Source organism: Hydra vulgaris, chromosome 12 (assembly GCF_038396675.1).
Source record: "Hydra vulgaris chromosome 12, alternate assembly HydraT2T_AEP".
In the NCBI taxonomy this organism is placed as follows: domain Eukaryota; kingdom Metazoa; phylum Cnidaria; class Hydrozoa; order Anthoathecata; family Hydridae; genus Hydra; species Hydra vulgaris.
This window is the reverse complement of record NC_088931.1, coordinates 12,680,228-12,701,902: the sequence shown is the minus strand read 5'-3', so window position 1 is coordinate 12,701,902 and position 21,675 is coordinate 12,680,228. Positions and strand designations below refer to the sequence as shown.

Sequence of the window (21,675 nt, the reverse complement as noted above, 5' to 3'; positions counted from 1 at the left end):
TGAAAAACATTTTTCTAAAAGAATCTGTTTTTTCTAAAGTTGAGTCCGGGTAAGTTCAAATCAAATAAGTGAAATTAGGTCAAGGATAAAATGGGAAAATCAGGTTAAAAACTGAATAATCTGACTTAAAATATTGGCAGACGCCCTGCTTTAAAGTCAGCATAATATTTTCATATGAATGGATAATTATTCAAGATGTTTTAACTTATTTGTTAGGAATCTTTTTATTTAGATCCTATATGGGCATCTGTAAATTTACTAGTTGTTGTTTGCATTCAATGCATTGGTAAGACATGATCTATTAGTTTTATATTTGATGTTTTACTCTCACCTTTTGGAGATACATGAGAAGTATTACATAATGCAGTCTTCTCTGTTTGAAATTTAATGGCAGTGCACGAAAAAGCGCTGACCTGATGGTCATTATTAGGTTGGCATGCGCAATTTTTAAAATTCATTTTTATTTTCTATTTAAATATTAAAAGAAAAACAGCAAAAATAATAAAGTTCTAAACAAAATAGTTAAATCAAAATGGCAAAGTTTTGTTTAAATTCTAAATAAAAATAAATAATAAAAGCGACTAAAAAAAAACGTTTTATTTAAATTTTATATAAAATAATTAATATAAAAATGGCAAAATATAAATTTTATTTAAATTCTTAATAAAATAATAAAAATTTCAAATTGAATGATTTGTTTAATATTTAATGTTTAATGTTTTAAACTCTGAATAAATTAAAATGAAAACAGTAAAATAAACCTTTTATTTAAATTCTAAATAAATTAAAATGAAAACAGTAAAATAAACCTTTTATTTAAATTCTAAATAAATTAAAATGAAAATATCAAAGCCAGCATTTTATTTTAGTTCTAAATAAAATAATTCATACTTTAAAGTTTTCATCAAAGTATTTGATAAATAAAAAATGATACAGAGTATTTATCAGGATACACTTAACAAAAATATTTTAAGAATTGATATCTAGGTGGTGTGTTTTCTAGTCAACACACAAAAATGATTTTCAAATTTTGAGGTAAAACAATGTTAAACAAGACAAATTGTTTGTAGTAATTTTAGCTATTTTCAGAATACATATAGTTAGTTTAGTTAAAATCAGTATATAATTTTTATTTTGATATATACAAATATAATTTGTTTTGCACTAGAAGTAATTTAAATAATTTCTTCTGCCTTGCTCTCCTGTCACAAACAGTTTACAGTTGTTCAAGTCTTTAGTCTCTTTTTTTTTGTTTTGTGTTTACTCCAACTTAATGCTTACATGTTGGTTACAATCTAATGCTTACAGGTTGGTTACAATCTAGTGCTTACAGCTTTGTTGTAGTGAATTTGGTTTTTTTTATATTAAAAAAAAATATTATTTTGGTTTAAATATTTACTTTAGATTAGTACTTGTACTATCAGTTTTTATTTTAATATATATCCACTTCCAAAAAGACTGAATGTAGAAGTCTAACAAAAAACTATTAATTATAAAAACCAAGCAAAATATGAACTTCTAGCAAAAAGGTTTGCAAAAAAAAGTTTATCTTACAAAGAGAGGCGACTTTAATATGAGGTGTATAGCAAATAGAGGTAACTTAAAAACAAGGAAGACAATTGTATAACAATCAGAAGAAACTTTAAGTTAAGAAACATTCCGAAAAAAACTTTGGCAAATGCTAATTTTAATAAGAATTTATATTGATTTCTATAGAAGTTGGCAGGAAAATTGTTAATGAAAATTAAAAAAAAAGTGATAAAGTAACATCTTGTGCCAAACATCATAGTTAATTTTAACTATAATAAATAACTGGCAGGTCCCAATAATTAAACCACACTGGCATCAGCTGCAAGGTCCTGGAGGAGCAATTAAAAATAATCAACATCCCATCATCAAGCAAACCAAAATTAACATTTGCCAAAGAGAATTCCTTTTCACTAATAGAATCGTTACATATTGGAATCAACTACCGAAAGAAGTTGTTGAGGCTGATAATGTCTTCCTAGATAAAAATAGACTTGATAAACACTCATCATAGAAAAACAATTGGACTGCCATAGTCTACAAATTATTTGTTAGATTCACAGAATATTATTCTGTAGCAGTTGTATCTATATTAAATAAATAAATAATTATTAATTATTTGTTGTTTAGTTATAATTGTATGGGATAATTGAATTAATTAACATCAGGAAGCATCAAATAATATGTATTATCCAATAATTAAAAGCAGTAATTGATTTAACATCAAGACTGTTTAATAAATTCAGGTTGTCACCGAAGGTTAGGTGCTCAAATTAGTAAAGCTCGTTCAGCTACGATGGACAAGAAAGTGTGGACAACATCTTTAATTAAGGTTGTTTTTTATTAAACAATTTTATATATATACACACACACATAATGAACTTTTGAATTATTTATCTACACCATTATTACACAATAATGTTTACAACTTCATAGCAGTTATATATATATTAACAAAATTTGCTTTAATACCACCTGAATCACACGGAATATTAAAACAACATAAATTTAAAAAAGTTGCTTGCAATTTGGTTGGAACCCTGTCTTTTTTATTGTAGCTCTTTCAAGTGATTGGCAACAGAAATGCCAATTCTTTGTGGGCTGGCAAACTTCCATTAGATGATCAGATACCTCAGAATGCATCAACGTAAGTATTAGTGTTAATATTATGTATAATAATTTATCTTTATTATAAATTTGTACATCATAATCATATTTACCACCACTTGTATAATATATATGCAAGTATAAATTCTTGTGTAACAAACCTTTTTATAATAAAATTTCAAAAAATGTGTTTGATAATATTTTTTGTTTTAGCGAAACTCGTTTTGATTTTGTTAAAGAAAAGTACCAGGATAAAAGATATTTTTCCTGGTCAGAAATGTACGGACAACCAGATGAGCTAGGAATGGTACAATGTCTTTGAAATATTTGATTATATATATACACACATATATACATACACTCATACATACATACATACATACATACATACATACATACATACATACATACATACATACATACATACATACATACATCCATACATATGTATGTATGTATGTATTTATGTATGTATGAATGTATTGTATGTATGTATATATGTGTGTATGTATGTATGTATGTATGTATGTATGTATGTATGTATGTATGTATGTATGTATGTATTTATGTATGTATGTATGTATGAATGTATGTATGTATATATATATATATATATATATATATATATATATATATATATATAAATATATATATATATATATAAATATATATATATATATATATAAATATACATGTGTATTTATATATATTTACAAAATGTATAAATATTTTGATAAATAAAAAGACTTTTTTGTTAAAACCATTGAATTTATAAATACATGTTTCAGCTATATCATAGCCATCCTCAGTTAAATTTTATTCCTCAAATATATTAAAAGGCTTAAATAAAATTAGTGAAATTAAGTAAAATTAATAGAAACCTTATAATTAAAAATACAATGAAAACACAATAAAAATGCAATTAAAAAATGTTACAAATGTTTTAAAGAACAATAAAAGAACTGGTCAGCGTTTCTAAATGTGATTTATCACGTTTTGTAAGATTTTTGGCTGCTTTTTTCGAGAGTTATGATTTTTAATTTTATGTAAGATTTCATGATTTTTGTAAGATTTTTCTGTTTTTACTTGGAATAAAAATTTTTTTTATGAGTTTATGAATTTACTGTATAAATCTATTTTACTATCATGAATTTGGTCAAATAACATTGTATGCACTATTGTCATATCGATAAATTATAGTTAGTTATTTTTTTAGTATATTCTTTATTTGAACACATAAACCAATATCTTCAGAATAATTTAAAAAATAGTAACAACTCTAGTCATCTATCTTGCTAATTCCTATATACATAAATATTGCCTATCTAAAGTAACTCTCTAAAAGTATAGAGTTCTGAAAAAATTATATAAAAATACAGACATTGTTATTTAAAACCGCATTAAAGAAATGGTGTGGTAATTTTAGATAAAAAATTGTATTTCTACCAAAATTATTAATAATCCAGTCAAATTTAAACTACTTAACCTTTTCAAGGAATCTTAAGAAAAAAGGTTTCTTTGATGAATACAACTATAATAAAATATATCTTTCAGGCTCTCGTCCAGCTCACACCTATGGCCTTCCAAAATTGCATCAGATGATTTCTTCTGACAATAATATAAGTTTCAGACCTATCATATCATCCATTGGTATCTATAATTATCTAAATTTCTTAGAGAACTGCTATCTCCATTAACTTATGCTATCTCCATTAATACCTTCAGAATTCTGCACTAAAGATTCTTTTACTTTTGCTAAAGAAATCTTCATAAACGTTTCTTAGTATCTTATGATATTACAAGTTTGTATACCAATATTCCATTACAAGATACAATAGATATTGCTGTCAATAGCATTATAAATAGTAAATTCAATCATAAAATTGGCAAAAGTGAATTTAAAAAACTCTTCAATTTTGCAGCATCTTAAACTCATTTTTTCTCTTTAAAGAACAAATTTATGACTAAATTGATAGAGTTACGATAGGTTCTATCTTGACAGCTGTTCTTGCTAATCTTTTTATGGGAAATTTGAAGATAAATGGCTCGAATCATAGAGAGAAAAACCAGCTTTTTATAAACATTATGTAAATGACATTTTTGCTACTTTTACATCAGAAAATTATGCTGATTTATTCTTGGAGTATATCAATAACAAACATAGTTCTATTATTTTTACAAAGGAAAAAGAAGTTAAATCAAAAATATCTTTGTTCGACCTAGCTCTAAATAATACAAATAATTTCATAATTACCACTGTTTTTCATAAGAAAACTTTCTTGGGACTTTACACAAACTTTTTTAGTTTTACTTCATTTTCATACAAAGTAAGTCTGGTTAAATGTTTTATCCATAGAGATTATAAAATAATCAACACTAGTCTCAGTCTTAGTTATGATATTAACAATCTTTTTTTAAGTTCTCAAATGTTTTTAAGTTCTCAAAACTTGTACCCTTCTTTATTGATTGAAAAAATCCATAGCACTTATATTAACAACACCAATGTCATGAAAACATTCAGAAAACCTTATATTGGAAAAATATTTGATTTAATCAAACAAAAATTAAATGCAATCATTAAAAGGCATTGTAAATCGATTGCCAAAAAATTGGTTTTCACTTCATTAAAAACTTCAAAAAAAAATTTCGCCAAAAGATTCTTTTCCAATAGACTTTAAATCATTTGTTGTATATAAATTTGAATGCGCAGTTTGTTAATCCTGCATATTGGCAAAACTACTCGCCATTTAAAGATAGAAATAATCAAGCATTATAAAAGGGATAAAAACATTTATAAACATTTTCATTCAAATAAAAGCTGTTTTTATAGTTTTAATCATGCTAGTTTTTCAATTTTGGATTCAGCCTCCAAAAATTTATATTAAAGCTCAAATAGACCATGTACATATAGTGGAAAAATCCACTGTTAATAAACAAGTGAACTATGTAAAAATGACACTTTTAATCTAGTTTCTTTTAACATTACCGGTTCCATTATCATTTTTTAAACATTTGTTACATTTTTTAATTGCATTTTGTATTTTTAATTATAAGGTCTCTATTAATTCAACTTAATTTTATTAATTTTATTTAAGAAACATGAATTAAATGGTTTTATTTATGTATTAAAAAATTGTCTTATTTACTAGAATATATATATATATATATATATATATATATATATATATATATATATATATATATATATATATATATATATATATAAAAGCATGTGTGTATTTTCAATCTTTTTCTGAGATAATTGCTTCTTTTATGATCTTTTTATGTCACACTACACATCCATCTATCTTCCTCTCTTTTTTTTAAGACACTTAACATCATCAACTTTCATTGTTTTTCATATCATAACAGTTTTAAATAAATAATTTTAAGTTTCATAGTATTATCTCTCAGCATTCAAAAATTATGGCCATATAAAGTTTAATGCCCCCTCAGATTGAGATTGAGGGGGTTACAAATTTTATATGGTCAAATTTTTTTAACTATATCAACTACTTATTTACTCTTTAACTAACTTTCTGTTCACTCCCAATTTAGTGGTTGCTTGCAGTCTTGTTGCGAGTAAATTTGTAAAAAAAAACTTTTTTTCTCCATATCTTTATTGCACTTGTATAAAGTTGTATATTCATTTTAAAGGCTTTAAGGAAAGTGGTTCAAACAGAAAATGTTCTTGAAACTCTAAGATTGATTGTTTCTGGTGCAGATGTAAGTTAATTATTACAAATATTTTAAATGTGATTTTTTAAATACTTATTAAATTTTCATTGTTTAATTGTATGATTTGTTTTATATACTATTGATTTTAAAGTGTTGTTTGAGATATGACCATTAGCTTCATATGATTTTGATTTTTATAATGACTTTTTATATATATACTTTTTCTTCAAGTGGGTTTATTTCTTTCACAATGTTTGATTGACTGTTTTAATTTTTTTTAAATCTTTTAATTTTTGATATTATTTCTTGTACTATAATTGTTTGTAATTACATACACTTTATTTTAGATATACTATATACCAGAAAATTCTGAGGATCAAAGAACACGTAAGTTAAAAATTTTTAATTTTAATATTTCATTCACAATAAAGTTAAAATGTTTTAAAAAGAATAATAAAGTTATACTATTATCCAATATTTATATTACTTTGCATTAGCTTATGAATTGGCAAAAGATTCTGGGATGGACTTACAGTCTGTGAGTTTTACTTTTTTTAACATTTTACTTTTTTTTTTTACTTATAAAACATTGTTAACATCGTTAGTATATATCTTTTTAATCTTATTACAGTAATACATTTTTTTAATGTTGTTCACTTCCCCTTAATTCTTGAACTCATTACATGGTTGGCATTAACTTCAAACTTTTCACTTAAGAAGCAAACACTCTACCACTGCATTTATGCCATTAGTTTTGCATTGTGTTGCATTAGTTTGTAAATAAAACTGTCAAAGATAATAATAATAAAGTTAATTAGAATAAAGTTCAATATAAATATCAGATTTGTTATTTTAAAATAAAAGAGTTATTTAATTTTCAAATTTGTCTCAAACTTTTGTTATTCATGTATGCTCATCTGTTTGTTTTTAGACCACAAAAAGATATTTTATTATTCTGGTTCAAAAATGAATTAAAAATGCAAACCAAATTTGTTATATTTAAAAAAAAAAAATATCAAATGTGTTCAAGTATATAACGTTTTATTTTTTTATTATTGTAAAATAATTATGCATTTTAGTATGATTATTTATTTTTATTTTATTATTTTTTTTATATTAAGTCTGACTATTTTAAGTAACAAACTTGAATATCTTAAATATTTTTTTTAAAACATCTTCGCTTCCAACAAGGCTGCAAGCAACCACTAATTATAGTTGGAAAATACTAGAAGAGAAAAGACAAAGTTTGTTGAGCAAGATACAGATTGACGGACGACTTAAAGGATTGCAAATTATAGAAATCAGGAAAGCAAGATTTTAATTAAGCAAATTCCAAAGAACTGATGTTCGAGACAAAAAACCAGACAAATAAGAGTTTTTGGAGCACTTAGGAACAGTCACAGAAAAAGGATGAGACTTAATTGAATGACAAGTAACACAAAAATGAATTTTAGCAGGTGGCACAAGAGACGATAGCTTTTTAGAGCAGACTTTTCAGAAAAGAGAAAGAGAAGCAACATTACGATGATGTGATGATGGTTGGCGGTTGGCTGCAAAAGCAGGTCCAACTATGTTTACAATGCGTTTTTGCACCTTGTCTAAAAGAGAAAGGGCATCATTAGAAGATCTGCCCCAGATATGGCAACAGTATTCCATACAAGGCCGGATATGAGATTTATAGAGATAGAGAATAGAATCTAAAGTAAGAAAGTGTCGAGCTTGATAAAGGGATGCAACCTTAGCAGATGCTAATTTTGCAACTGATTTGATATATGGTTTCGAAGAAAGATTGGAAGTAAGAGTTAATCCTAGAAGATGAAGAGTAGATGACTCATCAAGTACATCACCGTTCATAAATATAGGAAGATCTAACTTATTGCGATAACGATTGACTGAAAAAAATTGAGTTTTATCTGTATTGAAGTTCACCAGCCACTGTAAGCCCCAAGCTGTAGCAGAAGTGAGATCCTTTTCAAGCTCAAATACCCCCTCCAAGCAATCACAGAGTGTTGGCTTCTTATCACGACAAGAATAAATGGTAGTATCATCAGCAAACAATACCACCTTAGATGTGAGAATATCTGGAAGATCAATAATGTAAATTAAAAAGAGTATATGGCCAAGGATAGAACCTTAAAGAACCCCTGAAGTTACAGAATAAGAAGAAGAGTGCTGTCCATCAAGGACAACTTTTATACTACAATTGGAAAGGAAGGATTCAATATTCTTAAAGGTGTTGCCAGATACACCATATGAAGCAAGCTTATGGAGAAGACCAGCATGCCAAACTTAATCAAAAGCTTTAGAAATGTGAAGAGCAATGGCCTTAACCTCTCCACCTTTATCTAATACACGATAAAACCTATTGAATGTAAATGCCCTGTAAATTTTACAATAGTAAAATAATATTTATAACTTATTATAAGATCCAAAAAAATGTTTATTTTTGTTTATATTATTATAAAAACAAAATAAAATATATAAAATTTGGAAAACAAACAAACAATCAATCCAAAAGTTATAAGCAAAAAAAAAAAAGTTATGCACAAAAAGTAAAAAAATAATAAAATAATAAAAAAATATTAAATTAGTAATATAAAATAGTGTAAAAATAAAAAATAAAATAAAAAAGTATTAAATTAATGCATATACAAAAATATACATATACAAAAGAAACTTATCAATGTTAGAATTTCATTCCAACATGTGAAGCTTACAAATAAATGACGCCTAATTTTTTTAATAATTTAGAAAAATTAAGACTAATAATAAAATCATATTTTTATTTTTAATATTGACTTAAAATAAACACTTCTTTTATATTCAAATAATTAATCTTATTTATAATTAAGATAATTAGTAAAACTTATTTTGAACATTTTTGATTATTTAAATATGTGAAAATGTTACAAAATAATAAATTATTTATTTTCAATATTTCATTTAATAACCTCTAATATTCAAAAATATAAGTTGTTATATAAAAGTAATCAAAAATAATAATTGGTCAATATCAGTTATTTAGAATAACTGTTGTACTTTAACACCTAATTTTAGCTTGTCATGTGTTTCATATTTTAGCATATCATGTGTTTCATATTTTAGCTTGTTATGTATTAAAGTTTTAAACAAATTTTGTATTGTTAACAATTTTTAGGAACTTCTCTTACAATACAATGGGAATCTTTGTAAGTAATTAATAATATTTAATGGCTTTAACAATTATAAATATTTTATTTTATTTGTTGTAAATAAATTTAGTTTGTTTTTTTTTTTTTTCAACTTGTCACCTTTTTTATGTAATTTTTTTTTTTTTTGTATCTTTCTAGTAGTTGGGTTTTTTTATTTTCTAATAAAGCTTTAGAAGAGCACAATGCATTGTTAGAAGCAGCGATTGCAGCTAATGCATCCAATGCAGAGGAGCTGCAAAAAGAGGTACTACTTAATAATAAATTCACTACAACATTGCTTCAGCTCATTTTAATTTTAAAATCATTTATAGTGGAATAAAAACTTCTCTTAGAACTTTGAGACTTTCAATGAATTTGAGTAATAAAAATGAACCAATGGTTTATTATAAATGTTTGATAGTTTATTTTGTATTGTTTTGAATTAGCACGATCCAGTTTTTATATTTCTGACATCTTGTCATTTTTTAAACTTTTCAATTTAAATATATTTATTTTTTATTAGTTGTATAATGAATAAAATATTTTTTATTTAATTTATTATAATTCATCAATTAATATTAATTATAGTTCGTTAATTAATATTTTGATTTTTTAATTTAAGTACTAAAATTGTTATGGATATGAAACAGTTTTATTTTGATGGTGTAAAGGTTTTCTAACTGATTTGTTTGTTTGGCTTTAAATATAAGAATTATATTAAATAGATATAAGAATTTTTGTGACTGTTTATAAAGTGTAACTGTTGTTGAAATTTTAAAGTTCTATTAAATACATAATTTGTATATGTAGTTCTATTAATTTAGTTTAATTTTTTTTTTTTTGGATCTAATATTTAATTTGCTTAAACTATCATAGACAATAAATAATGATAAATAAATGAGTTAATTTAATTTGTAAAAATTTCTTCATCAAAATTTTGTTCTTGTAAAACAGCTTGATTCACTTTCAAAGAAGACGTTTGAAAAAAGTGGATTGTTACTTACAAAATTGACAAAAAATGACAGTGTAAGTTTGTTTATTATAACTTTTTTTATTAGATTGTTGCGTGTTTAATACTATATATCTATATGTATATATGCTGTAAAATTTAACCTCTCCAATTATTTGTAGGATATAAAGTTTTATGCTGCCATTTTGAAGTTATTAAATTTTATTCATATTTAAGTCTCTTCTAAATATCATTGATGATGTTATACTGAAATAACCTTTTGTGGGGATGATGTTGTATTGAAATAATCTTTTGTGGGGATTAAGTTTATATTTGGAAAGGCAGTTTCTATGTAAGAAAGGCGTTTATTATGTCCAAAAATACAATTTATAAGAAATGCTATATAGAAAGGAGAAATCTCAAATTAAGAAAAGTTATTTTAATTATATTTAAAATTATTTATAATTTAAAATTAATATAAGCACAATATATAGAGCTGATAATATATAGAGCATGGTTTAAATTTATTTTTTGAATAAAAGTATTGCATTTCTTAGAAAAGAACAGCTCACTATAAAAAGGAAATACTTGTTTGAGTCGAGATAAGCGTGAGATTTAAAAATTTTTAAATTGTTGTGTATACATATTTTTAATTGATATAACATATTTCCTTCTTCGGTAAATACTACTTGCTAAAACCAATTACCAATAAGTCTATATTTTTATTAAGGCAGCTTGTTTATCAACTATATTCATTAACCTAGTGATGACTCACTATTAGAAACCTTTTTGTTAAGGATAAAAAACTTAAAATATTATGCAGCAATAATATTATCGTAAATATCAAATTTTTGTAATAAATTTTAGTTTAAACATTTTTTTAAAAATATAATTCATTATCAACAAGGCTGCAAGTAACAATTATTAAGTTGGAAGTTAGTAAAAAACAAAGAATAGAACTAAAGATCAAATAAACAGTTGATAGAGGACTCAAAAAGTTGTATATTGTATCAGTCAGGAAAACATAAAGATGGGAGAGAGTTCCAAATGATTGAAGTGCATGGAAAAAAAAATTGATGAATAAAAGTTTTTAGAGCATGCAGGAACAGATACAATTAAAGGACTTTGCTGAACGACAAGTCAAGCAAGAATGAGTTTCGGTTGATGAATAGAGATGATAGCTCTTTTAAGCAGGGACCAATATAATAAGTTTAATTAAAAACAATAATTTAATAATTTAATATATAAATTCAATAAAAGTAGAATTAAATACATTAAATATAATAAGTTACCGCAAAACAAGTTTAATTAAAAAAATAACTCAATTGACAAAAATAATATAGAAATGTTATTATGGAATGTTTATTTTCTTTAAAAAATTTTTTAGTATTTAATAATTAAATTTAACATTACATTTAAAAAATGCTTTAATATAAACTAATTTCTTTCTTTTCTCGACATTTGTATATTTGTAATTAAAATTTGTTGGTTTGTAATTAAAATTTGTTAAATTTGTATTTAAAGTTTGTAATTAAAATTTGTTAAGTTTTTGTTATTGTTATTACTTAAATTTTTAATTGCGGTTTTTTAACAAAAAATGATTTTTTAAAAGTTTTAAAAAGTTAGTGAGTAGCAAACAAAAAATAAAACTTACTGCAAAAATAAAAACTCTAGTTAATTACTTTACCATTACATTACGTTATCTTTTATTAAAAAATATATTGTTGTGCTTTCACTTGCATTTTGAAAATAAGTTTAATGTACAATCTGTGCAAATTTTTGATGGAGCTTCAGAATACATTTACAGGAAATTAATTTTTAATAATATTTAAAAATATAAAGAAGGAAGGAAAATCGAAAAAATAATCGCTTCTGCTACAGCATGGGGCTCACAGTGGCTGGTGAACTTAAATTCAGATAAAACTCAATTTTATTCAGCCAATCATTATCGCAATAATTTAGATCTTCCTATATTTATGAATGGTAATGTACTCGAGTCATCTACCATTTATCTTCTAGGATTAACTCTTACTTCCGATCTTTCTTGGAAACCATATATCAAATCAGTTGCAAAATTAGCATTTGCAAGGTTGCATCTCTTTATCGAGCTTGACACTTTCTTACTCTGGATTCTTTTCTCTATCTCTATATATCTCAAATCCAGCCTTGTATGGAATACTGTTGTCATATCTGGGGCAAATCTTCAAATGATGCCCTTTCTTTTTTAGACAAGGTACTAAAATGCATTGTAAACATAGTTGGACCATTATCACATTGTCGTAATGTTGCTTCTCTTTTTTTTTTCTACAAATACTGTAATGGGCGCTGCTCTAAATATCCATAATCAAGCATAAATTTTAATTTTATTATCTATATAAACTTAGATATATATCTTTTATCAGATATTATTTTAAGAGTATCTGTCAAAGTATCATTGTTGCTATAAATGTCTTTTTTATTGCTTGTTTTGATTAGTAATAATTTAGTATTATTCCAGGTAATTCAAAGCTCAAAGAAAGAAATCTATATTCTATTAAAAAATATAACTGAGAAATATAATCCTTAGTTAATGTGTGGCATTCCTACAGACAGTACGCTATAATACAGTACGCTATAGTACATACTTTAAGATTGATTTATGTATTAAAGCCCACGGCAGCAAGCTGTTTTAGTATGAAATCATACTGCTAATCTAAATTGTATATAATTGTATATATATTATATATATATATATATATATATATTTAATTTATATATATATATATATACAAAAATGTGTATATATATATTATATATATATATATATATATATATATATATATATATATATATATATATATATATATATATATTATATATATATATATGCATATATATATATATTATATTATATATATATATATGTATAATTATATATATATATAAATATATATATATATATACATATATATATATATATATATATATATATATATATATATATATATATATATATATATATATATATATATATATATATATATATATATATATATATATATGAATTTGATTACATTTAGTGGAAAGAAAAATTATTTTTACTTCAAGGAAGAAAACTTTGGTATCATAAAGGGGTTAGTTCTTTCAAATTGAATTATATGTTATTAGTGTTATTAGTGTGTGTGTATGTATACATATACATGTTCAAATATACTTATTATTAAATATATATATTAGTGTGTGTGTATGTATATATATATATATACATGTTCAATATACATATATGTTCAAAGTGAATTATATGTTATATGTTATTAGTGTGTGTGTATGTGTATATATATATATATATATATATATATATATATATATATATATATATATATATATATATATATTTACACACACAGACACACACACACAGAGAAAATTACATGATTAAATAATAAATTGTATGATATTAGTAACAGTCTTGTGAAACTTGTCTTACACTCATTTTTAGCCAAAAGAAAATGATAATAAGATTATAGATCTAACAAAACTAGAAGAAATTGATTGTATATATATACATGTTCAAATATACTTATTATTAAATATATATATTAGTGTGTGTGTATGTATGTATATACATGTTCAATATACATGTTATATGTTATTAGTGTGTGCGTATATATATATATATATATATATATATATATATATATATATATATATATATATATATATATATATATATATATATATATATATGTCTATACACACACACACACACACACACACACACACACACACACACACACACACACACACACACACACACACACACACACACACACAGAGAGAGAGAGAAAATTACATGATTAAATAATAAATTGTATGATATTAGTAATGGTCTTGTAAAACTTGTCTTACACTCATTTTTAGCCAAAAGAAGATGATAATGAGATTATAGATCTAACAAAACTAGAAGAAATTAATTGTTGTGCTGATGATTTCTCTATTACCTTGACTGTGGCTAAGCGGTATTTTTTTTTTCTATTTGGCTAATTTGGCATATGTTTCTTCATATTTTATATGTCTTTAATTAAGTTTGAGTATTGGTAGTTGCAAGAAGAAAAAAATTTTTTTTTAAATTACTAAAATATACTATATATATATATACTAAATATATATAATATATATACTAAAGTATATAAATATAAAATACTACTAAAATTAATTTAAATAACATAATCTATTTAAAACAAAAACAAGAAAAAAAAATTTTTTTCAAAGAGAAATTTATGGAATTATATCAAAAAATTTCTGTAATTAGCCATTTTTATGGTACTTTTTTTTTAATGATGTTATAATGTATAGTACTGGACAGTAATTGTTGACAATTTTTGTTATACACTAATTACTAAAAAAAAAATTATTGTTATTATTACAAATCTTACAATAAATTTTTTTTTTTTTTTTTTAATTATCTTTGCTTCGAACAAGGCTGCAAGCAAACACTAATTAAAGTTGGAAGTTACAAGAAGAGAAAAGATGAAAATTGTTGAGCAAGGTAATGGTTGACAGAAGACTTTAAGGATTGCAAATTATATGAATCAAGAAAACAAGATGAAGGAAGCAAGTTCCAAAGAACTGATGTTCGAGGAAAAAAACTAGATGAATAAGTGTTTTTGAAGCACTAAAGAACAGTCACAGAAAAAGGATGAGACTTAATTGAATGACGAATAACACGAGAATGAATTTTAGTAGATGGCACAAGAGACACTAGCTCTTTAGAGCGGTGCCTATTATAGTATAGTATTTGTAGAAAAGAGAAAGAGAAGCAACATTATGATGATGTGATAATGGTTGGAGGTTGGCTGCAAGAGCAGGTCCGACTATGCTTACAATGCGTTTTTGCACCTTGTCTAAAAGAGAAAAGGCATCATTAGAAGATCTGCCCCAGATATGGCAACAGTAGAGAATAGAATCCAAAGTAAGAAAGTGTCGAGCTCGATAAAGAGATGCAACCTTAGTAGATGCTAATTTTGCAACTGATTTGATATATGGTTTCGAAGAAAGATCGGAAGTAAGAGTTAATCCAAGAAGATAAAGAGTAGATGACTCATCAAGTACATCACCGTTCATAAATATAGGAAGATCTAACTTATTGCGATAACGACTAAAAATAATTGAGTTTTATCTGTATTGAAGCTCACCAGTCACTGTGAGCCCCAAGCTGTAGCAGGAATGAGATCCTTTTCTCAAATACTCCCTCCAAGCAATCACAGAGTGTTGGCTTCTTATCACGACAAGAATAAATGGTAATATCATCAGCAAACAATGGCATCTTAGATGTGAAAATATCTGGAAGATCGTTAATGTAAATTTAAAAGAGTATAGGGCCAAGGATATAACCTTAAGAAACCCCTGAAGTTACAGAATAAGAAGAAGAGTGCTGTCCATTGAGAACAACTTTTATACTACGATTGGAAAGGAAGGATTCAATATTCTTAAAGATGTTGCCAGATACACCATAAGAAAAAAGCTTATGGAGAAGACCAGCATGCCAAACTTTATCAAAACCTTTTAAAATGTCTTCAAATGTCTTTAACCGCTCCACCTTTATCTAATGCACGATAAAACCTATCGGTTATTACTGTTAGCAAATCAGCTGTAGAACAAGAAGATCGAATTCCATATTGATGGTCAGAAAGTAAGTTGTTAGATTCAAGATGAGAAATTAAGTGTTTGTTAATTAAAGATTCAAAAAATTTGCTTATGATAGGAAGAAGACTAATGGGATGGTAGTTAGACAAAACAGATCGCTCTCCAGAATTTTTGAAGATAGGGATAACAAATGCCGCTTTCCAGCAGGCTGGAAAACAAGACTCTGATAAACACTTGTTAAATAGTTTTGAGAGTATAGGCAACAGCTCCCGAGAACACTTCTGCAAGACAATGACTGGTATGTTGTCCAGGCCACAAGCTGTAGGCGAGTCTAGGCAGGAAATCGCTTTTGGTACAGAAGCTGGAGTGATACGAATGTCAAGCAATGGATCTACCTGTTTGATGGTTATCAGGTAGAATGCAACTAGTGGAATCAAGAAATGATATTGATGAAAAGTTTTTAGCAAATAATCCAGCTTTGTCTTTTGGTGAGGTGACAAAGTCTGAACCATACAAGAGAGGTGGAATTAAAGATTTGCCCGTATTTTTGATACTATTAAAGATTCTCCAGAAGTCACGAGAGCCTAATTTTTTAGATGAGATATGAGATTTCATGACCTGAGAATAGCGGGCTTTGGTGTTCGTCAAAACCTTTTTACAATGGTTTCTAGTAGTAATAAACAGACGTCTGTTTTCTGGAGAATTGTTTTACTGATAGATATGGAAGTAACAGTTTTGATTGGCAATCGCAGCAGCACAGTGTGAGGAAAAGCATGGAAGAGAGTGAGGCTTGACCTAAAATTCTCAAGAGGGAACAAAAGATTCCATGCCAGCCTGAATCCACAAAGTTATGTAAGAAGGAAATTTGTCAACAGGAAGACAAAAGATTTCTACCCAAGGGCCATCATGAAGAAAATCAAGGAAAGAATCCCAGTCAGCTTTAAGGTAGTTGTAAGAGGTAAAATAATAGGGGGATTCAGGTGATGAAGAAGAATGAGATATTAGTTTTGGGGAGATCAAACTGTGATCAGAAGCACCTAAGGGTGCATGTGGAGAAACTGAGCACTGACTAGGATCAGAAACAAGACATAAGTCGAGTAGAGAAGGTAACTGATTCAGTTTATCTGGAAAGCGAGTTAGAAAGTTGACTATTTGAGTTAGAGATTGAGAAAGGCAAAAGTTGTGGGCTTTAATGCCTGCAGAATCACTGACACGCCATTCAGAGTGGTGAGCATTAAAGTCACCGACAACAACTATATTAGCTTATGGATAAAGAGAGAGGGCTTGGTTAATATGATCAAAAATAACATCAAAAAGAGTGCAGTCTTGAGATGAAGGAGAGCGATATAGAACAAAGAGAAAGGTGTTAGAGTGAAGTGGTGCTAAATAAAAGCACATGTTTCATGACAAATGGGTAAATTCTTATGAATGTAAATGCCCAGGCCAAGCATGTGACTATTGGAGTCTTTACGAATTAAAAGAAAATAACCATCAACACTAAGATCGCAAGGTGAGACAGCTGAACTCAATTTAGTCTCACAAAGAGCAAGTAGGTCTGGTGAACATTGCAAGAGATAAGAATCAACAGAAGAAAACTTTGAAGATGACAAATATTAGTGAATGATAGGTTTAGAGAACTTGGTGATGATGATGGTTTTTTTTTGTTTTATAGTTTTTGATACTTTATTCATTTTTAAATTTGTTGAAGAACTTGACTCAAAGCATAAATAGTACTTAGAACACTGTTTAATAGCCCAAGCAATTGCCTAATTACTATTAATAAACCCTAAGCCATAACATATGGCTCCAAATGTGGCCTCTGCAATCCACATCAAAAGTACAAATAGCCATACCATCCATGCGCAACATGGCACTGTTAATACTTTGATATTTTTTAGTTGTTGATGAAATCAGCCTCTCTGAGAGCCACCACAGAGTTCGGGAAACCTGACTACCAGCTGGCCTCAAAACCATAAAACTGAGTTTTAGAGCTGTACCCTTATTAGGAGATAAAAGAAATAGTTGCCTAGTCATAAAAACGGAGACACAAGCAAAACCCATGCATTGAGTCAAGAAAATCCAGCATTCAACATCCTAAACTGGAAACAATGTATTAAAAATACATCTGCGCCAGTCTAATAAATGAAGTAGGGGAGCGAGGCTGGTCAACAGATAGAATCTGTTTACCCCTTAAGTCTTTGCCTAGGAGGCCTTCTACAAGACAGTTGCTGGATGAATTTAACATCTGCCAAGATGATTATTTTTATCTAGACACCATCTCAAGCCTTTACTCAACCAAGAGCCCCGAGGCAGGGGGTGTTTTAAGTCAGAGTTGGCATCTCCTAGCCTTTGCCTAAAAAGGCGTATCCTACAAAGTAGTGATGTGCGAAATTAAAAACTTCGATTGCAAATTCGAAACTGACTTTTAGTTTTGTTTCGAATCAAAAAATTTTTTTAGTTTCAAACACTTCGAATTTTCGAAGTATAGTTTCTTTGTTTTGAAGCGAACCCAAAGTTAATTGAATTTTATCGTTTAAAAGTGAAAGAAAAAAGTTATACAGTTCCACAATGGCGGATAGTAATGATGGTAATTGTCGAAGTATTGTCTGGGAATTTTTTAGTAGACAAAAAACGAATGGCAATAGAATTATAGGCATTTGCAAAATAGGAACATGCAAGTTACCTGTTCAGTGTCCAACTGGAGCAACAACAGGTCTTTATGCTCACTTACCTGCTGCTCATCCGAAAGCGCATAAAGAGTGTGTAGCGAGAAATGAAGAGAATCGTAAAAAAAAACTTGCAGAACAAGAACTGAAAAATGAAAGTAAGAAGCAAAGTAAAGTTGATGACCTTTTTAATAAGAAAGCACATTGGTTGTCAAGTCATCCAATTGCCATCGCTATAACGAATTCGGTTGGTCGCATGCTTGCTCTAGACATGTTGCCATACGACTTTGTAGAAGGCAGAGGATTCAAAGAACTGATAAAATTAATGGAACCATAATATCTGGTGCCAAGCAGAACTACGTTTTCAAGATCAGTTGTACCTGAGTTATATTGTAGTGTAAAACAGAAAACCGCTAATGAAATATATCCAGATTTTGAAGATATATTCCTTCATATTCATTCACGACTGACCTGTGGATTTCGAGGGCGCAAGATCCATTTATTTATTTCTCTCTGTCATATGTAAGCCCTGAATTTGAGCTAAAGACATTTGCATTAGAAAACAAGCCGTTTCCAGGAGAACATACCGGCGAAAGCATTCTTGAATCTTTAGACAAGACTATTGATAATTGGGAGCTTCCTCGGACTGTTCCAATTTATGCGTTGCGTGATAATGGCAGTAATATGAAAAGCGCCATGAATCTCTCACAATCATTTTATGATCTTTCTTGTTTTGATCACACTTTACAATTAACCATCAATGATGCCGTGAGTGAAATTGATTGAATGCAGACTGTCCTTTCCAAAAGCCGTCGTATTGTGTCACATTATCACCATAGTTGCCAGGCTACACAGAATTTGCACAGAGAGCAGAAGCGATTAGGAAAGGTAGAACGAGAACTGATAATCAATTGCTACTAGGTGGAACTCGGATTACTTTATGCTGAAGAGATTATGCGAAGAAAAAGATGCTATATCTGCAGAGCTAGCAATAAGTGAAAAAATTGATAATTTGACTAATGCAGACTGGAAGCTTGCTGAAGGTTATCACACAATTCTTGCTCCATTTGAACAAGCAAGTAGAGAATTATGTGGCAAGAACTACCCAACGTTGTCTATGAAAATTCCGGCTTTGCATGGCTTAAATCAGCAATTGCAGTGATTCATCAATGATCCTTCACATAAGGGTTGTGGTGTACTTATTGCTCGAAAATTAAAGTTAAAACTAGACCGACGATTTCCGCAATTCATATCAGCTTTGCCTGATGCAGCATGTACATTTCTTGATCCACGCTACAAATCCATCTTCTTCTCTGAACAACAGCAAGCTACTGTTGTAGACAGTCTTCATCAGTACTCTAAGGAATTCCAATCTCGTGGCGGTACTGGTGTTGGTGGAGGTGGAGGTGGACATTGTGCCTTGAGCAATCATGACACGAACTTAATTCAAGGTACAATTCAATTACGTTTTATGTTACGTGATTAACACAGATTAAAACTTGATGGTAATGGTAATGGCCTACAGTTCAGATTTAACTTTCAGATTTTCTGCATTGTGGTTTAATTTAATTACAGATGAATAATAAAACAATAATGCATAGGTTTTCTTTTCTGTTTGCTATTTTAGTTTTACATCTATTTATATTATATAATACTTTGTAGGAACATCTGCTAGTGCTGGTGCTCCCGCTCCTGCTTTTGGAAGTGCTGGTCCTGGTTCAGGTCCTGGTTGGACATCAGCTGCAGCCTCCAAGCCAAGTAGTTTATGAGATGACTTCGACAGCATGCTTACAACAGCAACTGCGAATAGGATGCTGCCAGTTGATGATGCAGTTTCTGTGCAAGAGGAGGTCAGAATGTATATGATTGAACCTCCTATTGGAAGGAACGCCAATATACTTGATTGGTGGAAAGTTAATCATCACCGTCTGCCGAAACTCTCAAGAATAGCGAGGGCACTATTGGCTATTCCAGCAACTTCTGTAAATTCTGAGAGATTGAACTCGATGTCTGGTAACATTGTTACAAGAATGCGATGTAATCTACTCTCTGAGCATGTGGCTGAACTAACTTTTATTCACGAAAATTTGTAGTATAGCACATAGCAGTAGTGTACCGAAGCCAGACTGCCCTGCCAGCCACAGTCAGTACAGTACACTGTAGATTAAGGTCTCGGACTTTCTGGAACAATTGCCTATGCATGTACTACTACTTTACATAACTGTATAGCATTTGCATTCATTATAGGATTGTACTTTTACTTGTATTGTATTATCTGTTAAACTATAACTGTAAATATAATACTAGTCCTAGTCTTTATTCTATGCACTGCATTGCAAGTACTTGACTTGATTTTTTTTAACTTGAATTATTACACATTGTAATTGTATTGTATGATTCTAGTCTCATTTGATTTCATTCACTTTTATTTGACCCTAGAGTCTAGTCTGTTGCTTAGTATTTTGTTTACATCATAAAACTGCAATATGATTGGTTATTAAATATAAAATGTATAATGTTTCATTTCTGTTCTGTGTTCTGTCACACACTATAAATTATTACTATTTAAATACAAAATTTCAATATCAGTGCAGCGTACTTTCGAATCGAATCGAATTCGAATGAAAGTGGCTTAGTTTCGTTTCGAACTTAAAATCTTAGTTTCGCACATCACTACTACAAAGCAGCAGGACATGAAGCAGATTGTACTGGGTTACATGTTACCAGTAGCAGAATAACCTGACCTGACTGATTATGCTGTTTAAAATTTGCATTTAACACCAATAAAGATGGTGTTTTTGCACTTTTCAATAAAGATGGAGTTATTACACTTTTTAATAAAGATGGAGTTATTACACATTTCTATATAGATTTGCATCGAAAAATTTGTTCTGAACTCAAATTATTAAACATAAAGAAGACAGAATCAAAATGCTCTTGGATTTTCTAAGAA

General features: G+C 27.9%; 1 protein-coding gene across 2 annotated transcripts in view; it reads left to right on the top strand.

Moving 5' to 3' along the window:
- LOC101238459 (arf-GAP with Rho-GAP domain, ANK repeat and PH domain-containing protein 1) overlaps positions 1–21,675 on the top strand; it is a 119,870-nt gene that overhangs the window by 53,072 nt on the left and 45,123 nt on the right. For both annotated transcript variants that reach the window (XM_065812214.1, XM_065812215.1), the window contains exons 17-28: positions 233–286; positions 2,274–2,359; positions 2,586–2,674; positions 2,848–2,941; positions 6,292–6,360; positions 6,660–6,699; positions 6,810–6,850; positions 9,470–9,500; positions 9,671–9,747; positions 10,437–10,508; positions 13,491–13,544; positions 14,332–14,429. In XM_065812214.1, coding sequence (XP_065668286.1) covers positions 233–286; positions 2,274–2,359; positions 2,586–2,674; positions 2,848–2,941; positions 6,292–6,360; positions 6,660–6,699; positions 6,810–6,850; positions 9,470–9,500; positions 9,671–9,747; positions 10,437–10,508; positions 13,491–13,544; positions 14,332–14,429 — 805 coding nt within the window. The remainder of the gene's footprint in view (positions 1–232; positions 287–2,273; positions 2,360–2,585; positions 2,675–2,847; positions 2,942–6,291; positions 6,361–6,659; positions 6,700–6,809; positions 6,851–9,469; positions 9,501–9,670; positions 9,748–10,436; positions 10,509–13,490; positions 13,545–14,331; positions 14,430–21,675) is intronic.